This window comes from Aspergillus karnatakaensis (genome assembly GCF_047715665.1).
Source record: "Aspergillus karnatakaensis strain CBS 102800 unplaced genomic scaffold BJY04scaffold_39, whole genome shotgun sequence".
Taxonomy (NCBI): domain Eukaryota; kingdom Fungi; phylum Ascomycota; class Eurotiomycetes; order Eurotiales; family Aspergillaceae; genus Aspergillus; species Aspergillus karnatakaensis.
In genome coordinates, this window is record NW_027395751.1 from 282,336 (window position 1) to 303,006 (window position 20,671).

Sequence of the window (20,671 nt, forward strand, 5' to 3'; positions counted from 1 at the left end):
AAGTTATCCACAGCTACCTAAGAGGTGCGGGGCTTACCTACTGCCAGGAGTAGTGCCTAATGCTGGAGTCCAACCCGTCTGTCTTTTAACCGGACAAAGAGTGAGGTAGCTTAGAATTGCTCGACTACACATTTCATTTCATTATTGCGGAGGATAAGGAAGATCATTTCATTCTGTCTCAATTCTAAAGAAAGCTCCATAGTAATAAAGCCAAGTCCTTCCTTTCCGCGGGCCGAGTGGGAAGATCCAGTCTGCAATAATGCTTTGATTAATTCTAATATCTTCAGAACGCCACAGACCATGTTCATTTAATGTAACGGCCTACTTGAAAGGTTACTATTCATGCATATGCTGCATAGGGCTATCCATCACATGCAGGTACCCCATGTCCGCATATCAAGCAGCCCGAGCCCTGACACGAGTAAGAATACTTGAACCAAGCCAGTGCCACCCCGCGTAGGCGCCAGAGAGCAGATCTTTGCCAGTCTGATAAATATCTCTATCTGGCATGATTTCGCAAGGTATCAACTCGAAGTCACGATGCGAAGTCTGGGGTTCTTCGCTACTCTTCTCTCGGTGTCGACTGTTGCTATTGCATCCACTGCACAGGGTAGTGGGATCTCATTAACAAGCGTCATTACCTCCCTCGTGACAGACCCGATTCTCGATGGCTTTGCAGACAGTTTGCCTAATATACGACCGGTGCCTGTTTCTACTGAGAGCGAAAAGCGACAGGACAACTCCGAGTCTCGGGATCCGAGACAGGGGTTGGAGGACGCTTTCAATGATCTTCTTCCTGTGGGATACTTGACTTTTTTCCACTTTAACTAGAGCTAACACCAATGGACCTTCAGGGCGTAACCGAGCTCCTTGGAGATGGGATCATTGACGATCTCTTCGACCTCCTCCGCAACGGCGAGAATTTTCTCACGCCAGAGTGGAATGATCAGTTTGCGGATGTGGTTAATTGTGTTGAGCCGGTATTTCTTCCCTTCTTTTTTTCTTACGACTGTATTTCGCTATGCTGATCCGGATTTATTATAACTAGATCCTCCACGACCTTGGTCGCTTCCTCGGATATTTCATCCAGGTCCTACTAAGCGGTGGATTTGGTGGTGGCGGTGGTGATCTTCCGCCGTTACCTACGCCTCCGCCGGGGAATAATACAGACTCTGATGAGCCGGGATTCGAGTGGCCGGATTTCGATTGGCCCTCTGGGGGCTCGAATGGAGATGACTCTCCGACTAGTACGGGGCCTTCAGGTCCGGCTGAGACGGGATCGGGAGGGTGGGAATTTGATTTTCCTGGGTGGGGTGCTGGAGGGGAGGATGATGCTGAAGAGGGGGCTGGGGCTGGAGAGGAGGGTAGTGAAAGTGGAAGTGGGAGTGGCACCGGTGGTGGTGATGTTGGACTAGGTGGAGAGTCTGAAACTGGAACTGAGGGGGATCTTGATGATGGGCAATTCACCGGTGGTGCGGTGGATATGAGTATGAATTTGATGTTGGGTATGATGGGGATTGCTATGGTCGGGGCTGTAAACCTGGTCTTCCTCTAAGCCAGGCAGACGCGGTGGGGTGTGTGGCTGATACTTATATTCGTATTCTATCTCGATGGAACTCGTTCGTCCATCGCGTACTTTAGTTGTAACTACTCATAATGCTTCTCTGCTGCTCATGTAACAAGAGTATATTTGTTTATCGCTTATTCTACACTCAACCCTCTCTCGCAAGAGCATCGGCAAACTCCCCCAGGGTATCAAACTTCCAATCATAGATATTCTCCTCCAAATTACCCATCGTTGCTCCCGGCCTCGCAATCCAAACCGACTTGACTCCCGCCTTCTTCGCCGGGTGATGATCATGGAACTGGCTCTGTGCCGTCTGTAGGACCTCCTCCCTCTGCACGCCAAACTTTTCCTTCACAGCGTTGAGCATGTACTCGAAGTTCTTCTGGTCAGGCTTGTACGATCCGACATCTTGCGCGGTGATGATGAGATCGAACTCGAATCCCTGTAAACTGCCCTGGTTGGTCTTGGAGAATGACTGTCGGTCCACATTGGAGAGGACGACGAGTTTGTATGTCTTCTTGAGCTCCTTCAGCGCAGCAACTGTATCCGGGAATGCGGGCCAAAAGCCGACTGACTCGCCGAAGGTCTTTGATTCTTCCTCCGTTGGGGCCGAGAGGCCAAGCTTTTCGAGTAGGGGTGCGTGAACGGCAGCTAGGACGTCGGAGTACAGCATGTCGGGGGTCTTTGTTTGCTGCGCTTTCTCAAGATCATGGTATGCGTGGAGGATTTGTTCACGGGTGTATTTCCCCTCGGCCGAATTCTTCTTGAATGATGGCTCGAGGGCGGACAGAATGCCGCCTTCCCAGTCGACGAGGGTGCCGTAGACGTCGAAGGTGAGAAGGCGGTAGTTCTTGAGCTGAGACATGACTAATTGAGTAGGGTAGAGTACAATTGACGAGGTTCGTGATGAGATGGGGGGTGGAGAGAAGAAGACAGGTTGTTGAGTTGGAGTTGGAGAAGGTTGGAGTGAGGAGGGGCCTTTTTAAAGCGGGGACGCCTTCCGATAACATTCAACAACGCCTTCTCCTAACATCTGTAACAGAAAGGGCGCAGTTTCTCCTGATAACAGCCGATTCAGACTAACTGACATTATCAATGGTTTTTAGTTGTCCTCAAGACCTCATTGTTGAAGGATTTGAAGGACTGCGCGCTGGGAGCCTCATGGCGATCCCCCGCACCGACCGACCCCTTCCCGCTCCCACGGTCCCTGCCATCCTTATCGCCCATTTCGTCACCTTTGCTACCTTGTAGATCCATTTTTACTTCTAAGATTCTCCTTATAAGAGTCAGTCAGATGGCCCTTTTTAGTCGGCTACGGCGTTCATTGAGGTCTTGAGTCGGTTCGAAGGGAGGGGCGACATGCCCCAGCACTTTCGACTTGAGACACTGACAGGATAATGACACTACGCTACTCAAAACCGCAGAAAGAATTATTGTTCAATTCCAGGATAGCAATCACAAGCTCGTCCACAATCACGTCACGCAATGGGCGCGCGTCGAAGAACCCTGGGGGCCATCAATCGGCGACGAGGACCTTGGTGGGTGCTGCTCATGCCTTCCCAAGAATGATATATCGAAGACCGCTCATCTTTTTTTTTCTTCTGAATTTAACATACTTCTCAAGTAAACTATCTATTGCATGTGTTCTAGAGGTATGTTGTCGTCTTATCAGTACATTCAAAGCTGACTCCAACCAGCAGCTGCCGCAGTGGAACAGGAAGATATATTTACCTCACAGCATCATGTGTCTTGATTCATTACCAGAAGAAATCATTTCCCTTGTCCTGCAAAGCTGCGATTCTTTCTATCAGCTGCGCACTCTGATATCAACCTCCAAGACAATACATACAGCATGGAAAGACAACCAGCGCTCAATCCTCTGGAAAGTCGGTGAGACAGCAGTACCAGGCTTCACCGATGCCCTTATTGCAGTATGACCTATGCCCTCAGGATCTACTATCCAAGCTAACAACCCAGGTCCGGGCAACGAACATCGCCCAAAATTCCATACTCCGGGGCGAGCTCCCACTAAGCCCCTTCCCAACAGCGCACCTCTCCGGCAGTACCTCGAAGCCCACTTTGGAAGAGGTGAAACAGGTTATCTCATTCACACACACCTAGCAAAACACCTCGAAGCCAAAACTCGCAATCCCCGTGACAAGAAGCCAGCCTTCTTACCACACAAGTGGTACTTTGATAGTCTTTCCTGGGGGCGCAGTACCTGGGAGACCTGGCGGGAGGGATATCACCGCGCTATATATCGATATCTGACAGCGGGTGCTGTTCTTTGTCGCTCTTACTACGAACCTATTTTGTCCAAAGACAGACCGAAGGGATTCTTGAGCTCGTTGGTGGGACTGTTAGAGGGCGTTCCGATCCAAGGCAGTGACGGAGAAGGAGAGTATTCAGCTTGGTTCTCGGAACCGGGGCAGAGATATCTCAAGACCATTCATCTCTACGACAGCCAACAGCACGAGTCTTGGGGCGAAGCATTCCAATCCCTCGAAGAGATTTTCCTCACAGAGAGCCGCAAGCAGAGTCAACAACCCGCCATCAGTCCACCAAAGCAACCCCAAAACCAAAAGTCCCTCTACAACACCTTTAGCTCCAACGGCAAAAACCACCAGTCGCTCGACTCTACACACGCAGAGACCCTATTTACCCAGCTCCTTCAATTCCTCTATCTCGTCGACGGCGACATTCGTTGCCAGATATCCCTCCCAGGCGACTCACCCTCCGAGAACACCTCCGAGCCTCTATCAGACACACTAACATGTTTCCTCTTCGGCTCCTTCACGCTAATGAACATCAACATCCGACGATGCCCGACCTGCAAAACATCCTCCGCATTCGCATCCCCTATCCTCCCGAAACTCACAACCAAAACGCTGCAATCCACCACGACCACAGACAAAGAATTCCTCGGCTTCAGTAACATGCACAACTACCTGAAGAAAGTCTGGGACGTCTCCGGGATTCCAAACTGCTACGGGGATCCGATCCGCAAAACACCCCCGCCGATTGCATTCTTTGTGGAGTATATGCTGAGGAAGTATTTTGGGTTACGGTTTGCGACGGGGATGTTTGATTCGACGCGGGAGATACGGTGTGCTTGGTTTGCGTTTCATCAGTTTGGGGGTGTTTTTACGGGGTTTGCACCGGGGTTGCAGGATGAGGGGAATGGGGTGAGGAAGGGGAGCTATGTAGGGCAGGATTTGCTGGAGAGTGTGGATGTTCCGAGGCCTATCGTTGTGTATGATGAGTATGCGTGGTATTATTAGTTCAATGCAATGCCATCAGGTTTAATGAGCTATGTTATAGATTCCAGAATAGTGTCTTGGTACATATTCGCTTCAGAAAAGGCCGGGTAAGAATTAATAAACAGGATTAGTGGACAGCCAAAACAGCAACCCCCCACGGCGGCAAGACCAAATTGTACATGGACGAATTACCCAGACTCGAAATATTTCTCACAACAGGTTTAACGCTCACATCATGGGGAAGGTTGACAGCGTTGCGTGGCCCAGAGAGAACTTCGAGTCTCCCTGAACGAGTACCAGGGATATCCACGTTGATAATCTGTCTCTGTTTCCCGTAGTTTGCCAGTTTTACCTGGAAAGTCGTTCTGTTGTTGCTACTTGTAGCCACCCAGTACACCGGTCCAAAATGGGTAGTCGAATTAACTGAATGTACAACGTTTCCTCGATGGTGCATGAACATTTTCTGGACGTAATACGACGTTGATCTTGTTATGGAGCCCGGGGAGGAATCGAAGCCGAGTAACGTTGGCTAGAAAATACTGTTAGCAACTCAATATAGAACAATAAGGAAAAGAAGAAGGAACATACCGACCACTGCGCATACCCGAAATGCATCAACAGCGGCGCAAATGCCGCCATCTTCACAATATCGCTATTCCTCTCTAGCGCAATCATATGCGTAGCCTCAGCACAACTCCCTTGAACAAATCCCCACTGCATCGCCCCCGGATCACTGTTATTTCGACACCCATACTCGCCCACAATCACTGCCGTGTCTCTTGGCTGGTTATCCCATTTGTTAAACATTGCGACGAGATCATCCGGAGACCGGTAGTAATGATAGTCGTACATTAGGCCTGGCAGGGGCTGCTCGGGAAGACACATCTCTTCCATGTTATTTGCGATGAGGGTAAGGTGAGGGTATGTATCATGGATTATATCGTATATCTGGACGAGGCGATCTGGATAGGTGTCGCAGCCGCCGGAGTAATCGTCTTCGTTGCCAATTTCGAGGTATTGAATGGGCCACGGGGTCGGTCGGCCGTTTTGCGCGCGGAGGGAGCCGTAGTGAGATGTGACGGGGCCGAGGAGGTACTATCCATCATTTTAGTATGAGTTGTATAGAAGGCTGGCAGTAGGCTACCTCGAGCTCGTTCATAATGTCCTCGAGGTAGGGCTGGAGGTCTGTGCCTGATACTATCCCGCCGTAGGACTTTCCATCCCAGAGAGTCAACACGGGGACCATGTGCATGTCTTCACACCACCAGAGGTATTCGTCGAGACCTGTTACTTAGTAGCCGATCTTGGATAATTATAAAATGTGTGAGACATACCGAGTGCGTCCGTATTGGGGTAGCCCCAGTCACCTATACCGTTAGCAGCCATAGAGAAAGCCCTAGGTTATACCGACTTTGTCTCCCTGGTCGATTGACCACAGGCCCAATGGTCTCATTCCACTTCCATCGGCTGCCAATATCAAGTCCCTCTCTGGTACAGTCAGTGACATGCATCATAATGGGAGAGTCACATACATATTGTTTCCCCCCGGAAATCTCAAAAACGCAGGTTTGAGCTCGGCAACCGCGTTCGCAAGATCCTCTCTCAACCCGTTACTCCTGATGTCACCACACGTAAGACCAAACTCATAAATATAAAACATAAATAAGAAGGAATCATACCGATTATGATACGTCGGCGGAAACAACTGCACCAACCCGAACCCCAAACTATGCCCCCTCATCGCCGCCGAATCGAACAACAACTGCCACTCGTTCTCTGCCACCTTCGAAGCATTCGCATCAAACCTCGCCTCATACCTCACGAATGCCTCCCTCGAGGCTTGAACCGTAAGATTCCTCTCCGCGAATATCTCCCCGCTTACACTTCCCGCCAAGCGAATCGTGACAATGCCCGAATACTCAGCCTTCATCCAGAACTCCGTGCGATATGTGCCATTGATAATAGGAACCCCATTGTATCCTGTGTTTGCAAATCCGACGAATCCGTGTGCGTGTGGGAGGACAGCCACGGCGAGGGTTGTGGTTATTGCGGGGCTGAGAGGGACGGAGGACAGGGTGAGCTCGACTTGACCGAGGGGTTTGTATGCGAAGAGAGAAGTGTCGTAGCCTTGGAAGCCGTTGTTTTGTAGCAGGTTACCGTGGATACCGCCGTCTCCTGTGCGAAGTGGCTAGTATCAGTATTGTGGGGGTGGGAGGGGTGAAGGGGAGTAGGCACAGGGAAAGCGCGAACCGGAGTGGTCCATTTCCTGATTTGCGCAGTTAGTAAAGTCGCCAATCTAGATGGATATACATGGTATTGCAGGCTATACCTCAAACATAATCCCATGCAAGATCGGGCTGGAGTGATTTCCTCCTTCTTTGATGACGGTGAGGTTGATTGGTTGCGGTACAGGATTGACCTGTTTCCAGCCCATTGGGGAAAGAAACCAGCTTAACTTAGCCCATCGTGCAAGTAGGTGGGTGAGCTTCATAGCGGCGTTGTTGGTGTTCTCGATCCTAGGGTTGCAATGGGTTCAAACCGCCAGTCGACGCTACCTACTCAACTATCACCGAAACAGCACAACGGTGGCTAGTTGAAAGTGACATCATGTGCTCACAGCTGAATCAGCCCAGTCTGAATCCCAGACTCAGGGAGAGATCCCTACGAACCAAATGCCAAATAGAGTTGAGTTAGGGTAAACGCCGGTATTTGCCTCCCCCTCCGCCGAGACCGACTCCGAGTCCTCATCGCCTTGGCTCCCCCCTCAACAACAGGGGATATGCTTAACTGCCCCTTGAACGCCGACACCTAGTAACTCGGATTTGTCGTTCAATTGAAGGATTCGTTTTCGACCTTGGGGTTGAAGGGTGAATAATCCTGCAAGTACTCTTTGAACAGATAGTATGACAGGAGGCATCAACTGAGACAATCGTGAACTCTCAATATGATGAGTGGAGTCTGAAAAGCCTCCAGAATCCTCAGTGGGCTATATATCACTAGCTCCTCTGGATAACAACCCTAGTCAATCCTTGTATAAGATAATGATCCTTGCAGGAAGCAATATCAATATCACAAGTCTTGCTTTGGGTAACCGGCGGGCCACAGCAGGCATCATCAGCTAATAGGTCTAAAGACGAATAGGGAATACGACACAGACTATAAGTAACTCTCAAAATTCCAGACACTGGGTCTCTCAAAGCACATACAACAAATCGTCTGTGACCCACATCAGTTTCAAATATGCGTCATAAGTAGAACGTGGCTTCTCGTTTTAAGCACGGAAAACTATGAACCAAGATATCATTGTCTATATCACGTATAGTTGAAAAGGAGTCTACACGAGTAGTTCTATGCCACCAGCCTTAGCCGCTTTTCGCCTTGAGGTAGAATCAACTCTACGTTAGTAAAGGTCCCTGCTCTGTCCATCGCAGACATAGCTTCGTAGTCTCTATCACCCAGCATCCCATTGTCTAATCCGTGATAGAAGGCCGGAAGGATGGAAGTCTTCCACAAGCCCACGTCCTGACGACTGCTAATCAAAATCGTCAAGACTAAGAAAAATGTGCCCATCACTATAAGCGCAGTAGGGAGAGCGATGAAAGCCCAGGTTACCTGCACATAGACTTCCGTGATGTAAACAGCCCCATAAACTGTATCATTGGCATGTTCAAGCCCAACCTTTGTAAGCGAGGCAGCGATATTCCGCACGATAGATTCCAATCCAACCCTCAAAGCTCGAAACGATACTTCGGATTCCCAACGACCGTCTATGCGTTCCAGCAATTGGGGTTTCTGAGGATTTGTGCGCTTGTAATCTAACCATATAGCCGAAAACGGCCAGCTGCTGAGACCTTCGGGGATAATGCTGACAGGACAAATTACGCTCTGGGCGGCGCTTACCAGCGGAGTTTCTCGTGTATCAATGTATGACACGTTGGAGTTATACAACTCAGTGTATGTGAGATTGGAAGTATGGGCCGGCCTCCCGGTTTGGGTTGGCTTCCAGCAGTAGCGGCCATCTCCACGCTGAAAGTCTTCTCCATAATCCGGGGCAGAAACGTTGACGGTGGGAACACCTTGAGTCACAGATACCGTGTACTGCCTGGAGCAAGGTGTAAGTACACACTGCGTGACCCGCCTGATCTTTAGCTCTTTCGCCGTGGCGTAGTAAGTCCCGTTGCTGAATGTGGGAATGACGAGCTCCGCATGCGCAAACACTGTAGATGGGCTTTTCACTCCGGCGATAGTCGTATTGATGGTGTCTTCAGGGGCGAAAGGATTGCTGACTGCCCACATAAGACTGCCAGGCACGGACATGATTCCAAGGCGGGCGCGATCTTGGACTGACTTGAGATCATTTGTTGTCAGAGAAGAATTCCCATGTGGCAGAACAACACGGCACTCAGATCTAGTAAACAAGGTGGCATTGTCATCAGTGCTGCACCCAACAAGCCTTGCCTGTGAGGTAGCGTCTTCGCACTTGCTGCACCACCCTGTTGACCGATACGGTGCAAAGGTACAATTTCCTGACGGACAGATAGGGCTAGTTTCAAAGTTTTCGGACCATACCCCAGCCATAGCAGCATCTATTATATCGAAAGCCGCATTATAGAACAGTGGATACTGGGCACGCTTGACCGAGGCGTGGAGATCGGCGCTCGGTGTCTGTCTGATCGGATAGCTGATAATCTGCTGCATAAACGGTTCGAATGCGAGACCTAGTACAATGACGGCCGCTCCAACGCACACGACAGCGCGCCCCTTATATCGCAAAAGGATCAAAAAGGATCCCAGAGGTCCGCGTCCTGCATCGTCGGCGAGCTGGAGATCGTAAAGGGGAGCTCTTTCTTTTCGAAAGCTAATCCATTTCAATTGTCCAATGGCAGAGCTCATGGCAAAAATGAGAGAGGACTTGGATGCTGTCGAGAGGATAGAAACAATGGTATTGAGCGTGATACCCGAAGGCAGTTTCGGTGACTGCTTCTGGTCACAGACAAAGAGGAGGGTAAGAATTGCAATGAAAAAGGGAAGACTAGAGACGATCGCAATGACTTCCCAGAGCCAGGTGTCGAGACTGAGTCGAAGCCATCGCGAGGTCTGTTTTTCTTGTCGTGACATGTTTCTGACCTGGATATCATTGTTAGGAAGGGGTGACCGCTGAGGTTGATATAGATGGGCTCTTCTGAGCTTGCAATTGCTCTACAATCTACAATCTACGTACAAGCATTCTTCGCTGATCCCGGCACCTATTTTCGTATTTCTTTGTCACTGCTGTTTAGCTTCAGCTAGCATGACTCGAACATCAAAGGAACCAACATGACCAACAGACCAAGAGTTGAACAACCCAACAGGCTTCGTCCATCCACAGCTCACACACTCCCGTCCCTTCCGCTGATCTGCGGCTTAGCAAGAGGGGAGCGACTCAGTGTAACGACAGGCATCGCTAGGGCCTTCACCGATCTCCTCGGGCTGCATTCATTAGCTCGATCATGCGCGGGGAGTGCTAATCCAGGCTCACCTCATCGCCGTTGCTGTTTCCCTCGTACTCTTGACAGACGGTGTTCACTTCGGAGACGCAGACGTCGTTCTTGATGGTCGCAGTGTCGCCATAGTTGCTGTTGATCCCGACCAGGGTGCTGCCCTCGACAGCAGTAACTCCGTCAATGACAACGTGGCGCTCGGACATCTCGTCGCAGTTACCGCAGGAGCGGTAGAGCTTGCCAAAGTTGTAAACGGTAAAGCCAGAGATGCTCACCGTGCCGCCGCCGTTGTGCTGGATGACCTATTGCGTCTTTTAGCATGCGGCTATCAATCGATCGAGTAAAGTACAAACCTTGTCGTCCGCGTTCTGAGCACCACCGCCAATCACAGTGAAAGGCCCGTCACCAGTCTTAAGCGATAGCGCGTCTATTCTCGTTAGTATGCAGCCTGAATTTTGAGACCAAAGTCGTACCCTCGCACACAGCCTCCCACCAGACGTTCTCGATGGTGCACGACCCCTGGCAGTGAACGCCCTCGGTCTGGTCGGCTCCAATAATGACGTTTTTCAAGATACCTCCATCCTGGACAGTGAAGACGGCGTCTTCGTCGCCACCTTCTCCTTCTCCACAAGAGGTACCACGGCCATATGTCTTCATGCCACCATCGAAGGTCTCGTTGCCGGACACGATACGCGGCTCGGAGAAGGTCTCGCTACCCTGCGACTCGGGAAGAGGAAAGGCGAAGCGTCTGTCGAGACGGTTGAAGCGGTGGGACCTGGCGCCATGCGTGGCCAGCACGCTGGTCGCTAGGGAGAAAACCAAAGCTTGTTGGAAGAACATATTGTACAGGGCGAGTACAGAAAAAGAAATAAGCAAAAAGAATGAATGAAAGCGAATGTACCGATGATACCAGATCAACGAAATAGATTGCTCTACAGCACAACATTTGAATTCTTCTGGCCTTTTATACCCGCCATCATGTACTTACTCTCCCTCAACCGCTCTGGTACTTGGCACGTTTCAAGGTCTTTTGCGAAATAATGCCGTCGAAACCGATCAGCAAAGTACCAAGACCCCATGAGTAGCACGGTCTAGGATGATTCGTGCATTATTGATAGGCACTGTTAAGCTGTCACAGTTCCCCTGTTGATCTAGCAGTATCCTTAAGCTCAGCTTGATATGGGCCGCTCTCGACACGCCTCCAGACGCCAATGCACTTGGCAGCATTGACGTTCGTCCTGATAGTCGTTATACTATCTGCTTCAGGATATCCGACCGAGCAGTTACCCACTCTCCCGTCTCCTGATTCTATTGCCGCATTTGGAGACTGGCCGAAGGACCCTGTTTGTTGGCTGACGTCGCCTCGTCGTGATCCCGGTCATTTAGCTAGTAAGCTACCCTTTGCGAGTGTAATGATGAGTCTCCAACGTGGTGCTTATTATCATGGCACTGCCAAAAATGAACGGTCATCTCCATACTTCCTCCAGTCCTCGGCAATGGCTTTCAAATCCATGCCAACTGAACAACATCGCAACAATCAATTCCATATACACCGAGCTATCCTTTGCAGAACCTTTATCGCCGAAAAGACCCTGAAGACAACTGTGGGTCATCACGTGGCAGTGCAGCAAGACCCTGTCTCTGATAAATTAGCAGTATCCTGCTCGCGGTTAACGCAATTAACCTCAGACAAGGAGGTTTGCGACAACAAATCATATGTCACCAGAGGGTTACTGATGCCATAGATCATGTCACATTTCTCAGTCTCCAGGGGTCCAGAACCCTTTAATACTGTACTAAATTCAACCGTTCGTCACCTTGGTATCACTCAACGTCTACGTTCCGGTGACATCCTATCCAGTCGGTATCCCGGATGTAAGCCCTAATATTATACGGCCATCCGGAATTGGTGCTGTGGCATTTATCTGAGACTCTGGATAGAAGAGCAAATGGTCTTGTCTTGTTAAAGTCAACTCTGCACTTTGCCTCGTTGAACGTTCGCCGGTCGGGATACCCATCACTGCTGATGCGGATCGCCGGAGGATACCCTGAAAAGTCTCTATACCAATAACTTCCATAGGTCGATCGGAGTATCCATATGTATGAGTGGTTCAATCAGTCAGTAGAAGCAGGTTTGGCAGACTCAATTTGCTTCCAGGCATAGCGTCGTAACCTTTGTTCCTCCTCGTAAACATTCACTTCTGCGAGTTGTCATATGCTGTCAACTGTGTCTAATGCATATATATATTGTATGACCTTGGATAAGTACATACCCTTGGCTGCAACGACTTTGTGTGTCATGATGTGGTTCCTTGTCCAATGGGCTGTTATAATATCTACACTACAGATGTCTTTATCTCTAAACTCAACATGTAGTAACTGGTTGAGTCCGAGCCGTATATTGTGGGAAGGGATAAAAGTCTTACCAGGACAAGGATCTGGTAGATTCATATAGGATTGGTATTAGATAGTGATATCAACAAAGTCACAGCATATATCATCCTCGACAGACCGATAGGGCCAAAAAACAGATAGTCGAAGCAAAAAAGAAAAACGGATAGCCAATATGACTTGGAAGAGACTTGCCGGATAAATCCAAGCAGATCATGATAAGCTAAAGGCCCTCAGCATACCCGGGTCAGGGAGGCGAATTGTGGTTCAAACGAGCATCTGTAGTTGGCAGCACCTACGCAACATTGGCAGGCGCATAAGGAGCCGGAACTGGGACAGGTGTATGAGTCTGCTCGGCAGGCGGAGCAGGGCCTGGACCTTGAGGCGGATATGTGGACTGGGTCATCGGAGCGGCTGGCGGTAAAGTGTTGTCATAGATTGTCTCTCCAGAGCTAGCAATGACAAGGGCGCTCAGGAAGGAAATGGCGTAAAAGAGACGAGTGAGGAAAACAACTGCGTCACCAGACCGCTCAATGTATCCTACGGAGCGGTCGTCGTCGCCGTATTCGCGATCCGCATAGCCGCCCATCAGAACCAGGGTAAGGGCTAGAGTGGAAAGTGCGAGGACCGGGATGCTGAGGAAGAGTACCTGGATGGTATTAGAATCATTCGTCAAGAGGAGTTGGGGAAACATACTCCTCTACGGAGGTTAGATTTTCTGAACAAGGCAAAGAACATGTTTGCTCCTGCGAGAAGAGCGCCAAGGAAAAGAAAGACGTAGTAGGTCATAGTCACGCCCCTCGTTCCCCTAACGAGATCGATGTCAAAACTATCGCCACTGCGGTACAGTGCATCCTGGATACGAGTATATGTCGCGAGAGCCACGAGGAGGAAAATAAACAAAAAGCCCAACAAGATCGAGTGAACGATGAACGTCAGCTTCGCGAGCTTGGTGCCACTTTGGTGAAGCTTGAGACAGATCGGGAGTAGAATGAGGACTATCAGCAAATATATCGAGATGCTGTCAAACCATTTGACCGCAGTCTGAGCTTGCTGGAACTTATCATATCTCATCATGACACATTCCGAGAGAATGAGGGTTATCATGTCAATGAAGAGGTACCTACCAACATTAGTGAGCCATAGCCATGTATCAACAAGCAAGAAACTTACAGAATTGCAAAGAACAGGGAAGCGGGAAACAGAAGCCATTTGCCTAGGAGAGAGCCCTTCTGCTTGCTCTTCAATAGGCGGATCACAGTAAAGACGGCAATGGCGATGAACAGGACGAGGAAGATAACGTCGAAGGCAAGGTCGACCTTTGGGCCGGTGGTCTTGAATGCGACCTCGGAGACGCAGGAGCTACTCGTTTCCTGCCTAGAGTAGTCGGTGCCTATGGCACCTGCACCACCTGCACCGGTGAAGCTGCTGCCACTATCATCTTCACTTTTGGGTCCGTCGTACCAGTCGCTGATGTCAAAGCCATCATCATCGCCGTCGGCATCATCGTCATCACCGCCATAGCTTGAAGTAGGGTATGCTGAGCTCGAGCCGGTCGCTGTAGGCATATAGTCCGAAAGATCGTAATCGGTCAGGTCAGGAATGTCATAGTCAGACAGGTCAGGGATGTCATAGTCTCCAAGGCCAATGTCGTCAAGATAGTCATCGAAGGAAGACATGATGACTTGCTTAACCGCTGGAAGATTCACTAATAGGCACAAGCACAACGACCACGAACGAGCACTTTGAGGGGAAACAGGGGAAATGATTCCGGCGCTCTGAGCAGGCAGAGGATGGCCAATTTGTATCCTTTCTCTTCAGGGCTTGTGCATGCTTCAGCCCTCAACCCCCAGCGGTTCCAGTGATAAATTTGCGTCGATCCTTTTGATCCCCACGCCATGGTTGGTCCAAGGCCACGAAATTGCGGCTCTGACACATGAATACGAGATGCATATTTATAGTCGTAATTTCGAAAGACAGAGTTGAGCAATCAGCGAGTTCTCCTACCGAGCTCTTCAGCTGCTAGTGGCTCCAGGATCGTATTTAACCTTTCTTCTGCTGACCCACACGCCACGCTCTCGGTTTGATGGAGCAAGATACCTTCCTGGTAATCTTGGCTGATTCACTAGTTGGATACACGTTGGACAGCGTCAAGCCGAGTCCCTCTGTTCCTGTCATTTCTGCAGGTGACAGGCTCGACAGAGTTTGAAGTCTTTCAAAGGAGGGTCATTCCTTCGACCCAACCATTACATATGTTGGTGACATTTCAAGGCCAGTCCTTGTTTTGTCTCCTCCTCTGGCAGCCCTTCGTCGTATTGCCTAAGAAGGAATTCCTCAAAGCTGTCACTATAATTCGACTCATATAGAAGTATCTGCCGGTTTATTGGAAGGGGCATGTTCCTTGCAGGGGATCTCATCACCGAGTAGCCGTCATCAAGATGATACGTTTGTAAGGCAGCGAGGTCCGACGTCCGGGAGGGATGATCGTCGCGAGCTGAAAGAACCTCCAAGCGGCTGATCCATAGCGCGAACTTAAAGTTCCAATCTTTCAAGCATCTGATCAGGTGGTTTAAAGACCTTCGGGCAGCGCGGGGAAGCTGGAAATATCTACCGAGAATGCTTCCTTGGCTTCCTTCCCCGGGGTTTCTTAGATACGATTCATGTGGCATAGCTGGGTAATGTATTATGGTATCCTCACCCCATCGATTTAGGTTCTGAGGCACACCTGAAGTCTCGAGAGACAAAAAGGTCAGCTCGTATCCAACCCAAAACAAAAGCAAAACAAAGGGGCAGAAACCTTGCAAACAAGCCTGCAGCATCACAGACCAATCAGATCCTTGCAAGTTGTCTCCGAGAATAGCAAGATCAGAGCCTCTGGCCCAACCGTGTCCAGTTGTGAATCACTTGATGAGCGTGGGGAAAAGGGGCCGGTTCGGTCTGACTCTTTGTGTGGGTGGAGGTCGAACTCAAGATCTCAGGTACAGAGACTCACGTCAGATCCTTAATCGTACAGCTTGTGGTACACTCATGGGTGAGAAATTGATATTGTCGAAGCTTCTCGGCTCCGCATTTGACAGGAAATCCGCCGGACCCGGACAAGCGCCGATCATAGGGTGGAACTGGACAATATCCTCTTGATTTCGAGGATATACCTTGAGATCTAATGATGCAGGGTAATAGTCATTTGATCCAGAGTCGATGCTTCCGATTTGCTTCTTCAATAACTGGCACCACAGCACATTAACTGAGAGTCTGTACAAACGTCCTACTTCAGTACAAGAGAAAGACATATACCACACGACAATTATACACATGTGTCTGAGCAACTTACGCACTCCACTCCGTCGTCGCTCCAATTGCCTCACCACTAGCTGGGATCAAGAAATCACTCGCCTCAATCCTCCCATCCACATTCCTCTCTCCCTGCACAAGGGCAGTATCAACACTCACAAAGCTATCATCATCCCAGTCACCACTTCCATCCCACGAGTTCCCCTCCGAGATCTGCGCACTGCTCAATCGCGTCTCCACATTGTTCGCCGCAGCCACATTATCAGTCAATGTAGCGACAGCAGTGTTAAATCGGAACCCGGTGTCGGCGTTATCCCAGGCAGTGTTGCGGATGAGCTCGAAGTTGCCGGGCTGCGAGTTATCGGTGAAGCCATCTTTAGCATTACCGAAAGCGATGGAGTTGATGATGCGGTGGTTTGCGGGACCGATGTCCGCGTCGTCGCCGCCACCGAGCTTGTAGCCGTTGCCGTCGCCTTCGAATGGGGTGAAGCCCCATCTATAACAGTATTAGGGGATTGTGTCCGTTATATAAAGTGGTTGAGTCTTACCGGTTGAAGCCATTGCCCCAGGAAATTGTGTCCTCGATTGTCACTGCCGACTTGAATTCCCTGCTTTGGTTAGCATGCATAGGGCCGACCATATTGAAAGACATACCAGAAGTCCAGTCCATCGTCGACATTATTCCACAGCCGAGCACCGCGGAGGATATTTCCCTCACCGGAGCCCTCCTTCACAGCGAATCCGTCGGCACTTTCTCCGTTCTTGCGGGGGTCACGGTTACCATATGAGTCAAGGAAGAGCACAACGTTGTTTGAGGCAGCTCCCTGAATCTGGAAGCCTTTGATGTGTTAGCGGCAGGCTTGATGAACAGAGAGTGTCCCTTACCTGTCTCATAGTTGTCTCGTGTAGTTATACGCTCGTAGTGGTTGTTTGATGCATCTCGCGAGTAGATGCCGTATGGTCCATTGATCAGTTCGAGGTCATAGAACTCCCAATACTCTGCGTCTTCTATATGCAGGATACCTCGGTCTCCGTTGGGGAGGGATGCATCGAGCTCTGCAGGAGTTCTAGATCATTAGCTAAGGCTAATTTACCCAGAAACAACACCTACCCAGGGAGCTCTTCGCCATCGATAATGACTGCCTCTCCTTCATACGCACGGAGTACATATGGCGCGGATGACGTGCCACTCTTGGTGATCTGAATATTTGTCGTCGGGGTGTATGTGCCTCCTCGCAGGTAGATGGTATCACCAGGGGAAGCTTCATCGACAGCTACCTGAATTGATTGGAAAGGGGCACTGATGGTACCCGTGGCGCTGTCCGATCCATCTGGAGAGACATAAAGGTCTGCCGCAAGAATTGCGGGAATGGAGGCAACAACAATCAGGATTGAGTTCTTCATGGTGACGACGGTGGCTCTAAGGACCTCTCAATCAGCGAACGTGTCTGATACTTAAATATGAAACGTTCCCGGCGTCATCTCCTATTGTCGGAAAATCTCCAACTATTCGTGCTCAGCCAAGCCCGCAGACGGCGCATGGTGACCACCATCGTTTCAAGTTAATCTAAAACCCACTCCATGACCCTGTTTACTTCCGTGAAGAATCCGGTCCACTTTTCTCGTACTCTCCGAGAGCCCGAGCCAGGATCTCAGGATACCATCTCCGCCCAACATCCTGGTGACTGATTATCCGATGAATAAGGGTTCCTTCGCCGGTGCGACCGCGGAATATCTTGTTGAAAGTAGCCTCAGCATCCGACCGGGCCTTCTCATCGCCAACTAGCTCTTTGATATGAGGGGGAAATTCCAGGTTAATGTCCTCCACTGACAAGTCCAAGCTCATCCCTTGGAATACGGGAATAGAGAATCTCGGTCCTAATGGAGATCCGTCCGCATCGATATAGTTGGATGGTGCAAGATTGACGCGATGTGTCGTCGCCGTGCATACCCCTCCGGTTATCGCCTCCAAAGCGCGACCGATATTAACGACCAGGGAACCGTCGATTGGTGGAGCGGAAATCCATACCCCGGATTTATTCTGCACCTCCAATCCATGGTGGGGGGTCGCCTGCAGGAGGAATGTCAAGAACTCCGAGTCCTTATGCGCCCCGACGCCCTGGGACTCGGCGTCGCTCGGTGGTGGGGGGTACTTGATTAGTTTCATCTTCTGCTGCACCGGGTCATCGAAGAACTGCTTCAGTGCTGTCGGGTGGAGATCGAGGGCCTCTGCGATGAGAATCTGGAAATTCTCCGCTACTGGGCTCAACTCAGCCAGGTAGGCTTCGACAGATAGGCGGAAACCTGGAATCGCGCCTTCATCTGGCCACTACGTATGCGTCAGCAGAGGGTGATTGTGTGCGGGATGCGATGTAATACCTGGTTTGGGCCTCGAATATTCCGGTACAGGGGCTCATCCGGACCAGGAACAGGTAGCTCCGTCGCGAACTAAACCCAGTCAATAACGACTTCAGTGCAAGAAGATTGGTGCACACACATCGAACTGTTCCCGGTAATCCTGCTTACGGGCGGTGATTTCGGCACCAAGTCGCGAATAGCCGAGGAAGTGCTTGCTGTTGACCATTTCAATTTCCAGCTTCTTCTCCAGCGGTAGATCGAAGAGTCCTTTGCATTTTTCTATCAGGCTTTGACTGATCTCCGACGCGATAGGAGTCTTGGTAAGATAGAAAAACCCCACGTTGACCAATGCATGGCGTAGATCGGCGAGAAAGGCAGGCTTGGTGTCTGCGGAGGTGGAGTGGGAGTAATCGAGAACGGGAATCGCTGTAAATGATTCGGATTGGACTGTCATGTTGATTATATTGATCGCGTCTGCAATTTGGATGGTGACAATGAAAGGGTGGAAAGGAGGGGTCGGACTCGGGTTGAAAGAGTTGCGCCTCTTTTGGTGGGGTTGCCAATCCATGATTCGATCTGAATAGCGTCATTTTTCTCGGGCTTTCCTCATCCATTTTTGATCTTGTTGCAGGAATCTTAAATCCACCGGATCCACGACTTTGGTATCAAGATTATATTATTATGTGCATATACAGGGCCTTATTTACTTTATCCCTTGGACTCATCCCATCGAAATCAAATCGTCTCGAAGTAATACAGATAACAGGAAGCAAGAGAATCCCGGAACAATCACTCTTCAGAACCATTGAAGTTGTAGTGCTTATAGAGCAGCGACGAGCATCAGAGCACCAGCAGCGAGGGCGGCATTGGTGGCAGTGAGGGCGATAGCGGCATCTATAAGAGTATCAGGTCAGTGCGTGTTCACCAGCTGGCTATTTGAGGATAACATACCTTCGGGGACCTCCTCGTTGACGTTCTCCTCGCCAGAGTCGGTGTTATCGTTGGCAGTCTCCTCGGTGTTGTCAGAGTTGGAGTTGGAGTTGGAGTTGGAGTTGCTGTCAGAGGTGTTGTCAGAGCTGTCATCAGTGCTCTCATCGTTGCTGTTCGAAGTGCTGTCCGAAGTGTCGTCAGAGCTATCATCAGTGCTCTCATCGGTGCTGTCAGTGTTGTCATTGGCAGTATCGTCAGAGGCATCATCTGAGCTGTTGTCGCCGCTGCTAGAGTCGGAGCAGATAGTCTTAACCTGGTTTTCGTACTCGCTAGTATCAGCGTTAAGGATGGACATCAGATCGTCTTCGCTGCAGCCGGCGCTCTCAGCGCAGCTTGCCAAAGAGCTGACAACTCCGGTGAGGGCGGATTGATCAAGGCCGGTGCCGTCGGCGCCGCAAAGGCACTTGGTGTCGTCAATGCTGCAGCCGCTGAGGTCTTCCATAGCATTGATGGTGCACTCGTGCAGACATTCAGGAAGGACGCTGTTAAGGGCGTCCTGGATTGCCGACGATTGGGCCACGACGGTGGTGGCGCCAACAAGAGCAAGGGCGATGAAGGAACGCATTTTGAGAAATAATGTAAGTATTGTTCGAGAATTAAGATCCAAGGGCCTGAAGTGAAATGGATGGAAGTCAAGGTAGAAAGGGGTGTAGGCTGCGCACCGGTTATATAGGAGCAGTCCACCGGCCCTCAACGGTTTGAGGACTCATTTCCACCTGATCCAACCTCAGCCCCTGGAGCGAATCATTTGAGGCTCAAGGCGCAGCTTGCGAGACCCTCAAAGTGGGCTTTTACTGGTCCCCAAACTCTACTAAAAGAACCGAGGAATATAAGTGGACAACAGACAAACCGGAGACAATTCCATTCAAGATCCAGAATGCCCATTATGCGCTAAGTTGCTGGATATTGGAGCTAAAGCCTAGCGCCTGGGGCTGATTTGTCCGTAACGAGCCCCTGCAGGACGAACCTGAATAGGCTGAGCACTGCTGAATGTAGGTACTTCGTAAGTTTTGCCATTCGAGCTATCAGATTCGATGAATTCCTAGAGAGACGAAGGCAATCATACGCCGTTGCGAGAGTGATCGTTGCCGGTCGCTCGACTCCAGGAGAGGCCACGGAAATATCTTCAACTCCATGACTCTCAAACTAACCTTTTTGAGGAATTTATCTCGGCCCGGGGCTGAAACTAGCTTAAATTAGCGAGGTCCAGGTCGGGGATTGAGTCAGGGATTAGATCCCTGAACCTGAACAGTTCTTGAAAGTTGAAACGACCCCCGACGCCTTTGACACCAGTGTTCTGACTCGCACGTCAGAATCAGGTCTTTTCTGTAGAA

General features: G+C 50.2%; 9 protein-coding genes across 9 annotated transcripts; 2 read left to right on the top strand and 7 right to left on the bottom strand.

Annotated features, from left to right (window-relative positions):
• Positions 1-540: 540 nt before the first annotated feature.
• BJY04DRAFT_220403 (uncharacterized protein) lies at positions 541-1,555 on the top strand (the record flags this gene model as incomplete). Its single annotated transcript, XM_073716866.1, has 3 exons — positions 541-798; positions 855-980; positions 1,049-1,555. 3 exons carry the CDS (start codon positions 541-543, stop codon positions 1,553-1,555), a joined length of 891 nt encoding a protein of 296 aa, XP_073569097.1.
• Positions 1,556-1,628: 73 nt separating this feature from the next.
• On the bottom strand, positions 1,629-2,638 carry BJY04DRAFT_194145 (putative haloalkanoic acid dehalogenase). Its single transcript, XM_073712021.1, has one exon. The coding sequence runs from the start codon at positions 2,430-2,432 to the stop codon at positions 1,713-1,715; it is 720 nt and encodes a 239-aa protein (XP_073569098.1). The 5' UTR covers positions 2,433-2,638; the 3' UTR covers positions 1,629-1,712.
• A 649-nt stretch (positions 2,639-3,287) lies between these two features.
• Positions 3,288-4,848, top strand: BJY04DRAFT_229213 (uncharacterized protein; the record flags this gene model as incomplete). Its single annotated transcript, XM_073719012.1, has 3 exons — positions 3,288-3,498; positions 3,545-3,629; positions 3,689-4,848. The coding sequence occupies exons 1-3, from the start codon at positions 3,310-3,312 to the stop codon at positions 4,846-4,848; spliced, it is 1,434 nt and encodes a 477-aa protein (XP_073569099.1). The 5' UTR covers positions 3,288-3,309.
• Positions 4,849-4,954: 106 nt separating this feature from the next.
• On the bottom strand, positions 4,955-7,261 carry BJY04DRAFT_208807 (alpha-L-arabinofuranosidase A; the record flags this gene model as incomplete). Its single annotated transcript, XM_073714038.1, has 9 exons — positions 4,955-5,356; positions 5,416-5,922; positions 5,972-6,111; positions 6,162-6,194; positions 6,239-6,315; positions 6,360-6,443; positions 6,507-7,002; positions 7,078-7,093; positions 7,157-7,261. 9 exons carry the CDS (start codon positions 7,259-7,261, stop codon positions 4,955-4,957), a joined length of 1,860 nt encoding a protein of 619 aa, XP_073569100.1.
• A 914-nt stretch (positions 7,262-8,175) lies between these two features.
• On the bottom strand, positions 8,176-9,945 carry BJY04DRAFT_220407 (DUF3176 domain-containing protein; the record flags this gene model as incomplete). The annotated part of the gene is made up of 1 exon (XM_073716867.1): positions 8,176-9,945. The coding sequence occupies one exon, from the start codon at positions 9,943-9,945 to the stop codon at positions 8,176-8,178; it is 1,770 nt and encodes a 589-aa protein (XP_073569101.1).
• Positions 9,946-10,230: 285 nt separating this feature from the next.
• Positions 10,231-11,147, bottom strand: BJY04DRAFT_208808 (pectate lyase; the record flags this gene model as incomplete). Its single annotated transcript, XM_073714039.1, has 4 exons — positions 10,231-10,296; positions 10,346-10,609; positions 10,661-10,734; positions 10,781-11,147. 4 exons carry the CDS (start codon positions 11,145-11,147, stop codon positions 10,231-10,233), a joined length of 771 nt encoding a protein of 256 aa, XP_073569102.1.
• Positions 11,148-12,993: 1,846 nt separating this feature from the next.
• On the bottom strand, positions 12,994-14,377 carry BJY04DRAFT_220409 (uncharacterized protein; the record flags this gene model as incomplete). Its single annotated transcript, XM_073716868.1, has 3 exons — positions 12,994-13,347; positions 13,395-13,821; positions 13,872-14,377. The coding sequence occupies 3 exons, from the start codon at positions 14,375-14,377 to the stop codon at positions 12,994-12,996; spliced, it is 1,287 nt and encodes a 428-aa protein (XP_073569103.1).
• A 1,648-nt stretch (positions 14,378-16,025) lies between these two features.
• BJY04DRAFT_208809 (uncharacterized protein) lies at positions 16,026-18,801 on the bottom strand (the record flags this gene model as incomplete). Its single annotated transcript, XM_073714040.1, has 8 exons — positions 16,026-16,485; positions 16,538-16,587; positions 16,724-16,827; positions 16,875-17,056; positions 17,101-17,409; positions 17,618-18,318; positions 18,369-18,437; positions 18,487-18,801. 8 exons carry the CDS (start codon positions 18,799-18,801, stop codon positions 16,026-16,028), a joined length of 2,190 nt encoding a protein of 729 aa, XP_073569104.1.
• Positions 18,802-19,011: 210 nt separating this feature from the next.
• On the bottom strand, positions 19,012-19,958 carry BJY04DRAFT_194150 (uncharacterized protein). The gene is made up of 2 exons (XM_073712022.1): positions 19,299-19,958; positions 19,012-19,241 (listed from the first exon to the last, which is right to left on the bottom strand). Exons 1-2 carry the CDS (start codon positions 19,900-19,902, stop codon positions 19,168-19,170), a joined length of 678 nt encoding a protein of 225 aa, XP_073569105.1. The 5' UTR covers positions 19,903-19,958; the 3' UTR covers positions 19,012-19,167.
• Between the last annotated feature and the right edge of the window lie 713 nt (positions 19,959-20,671).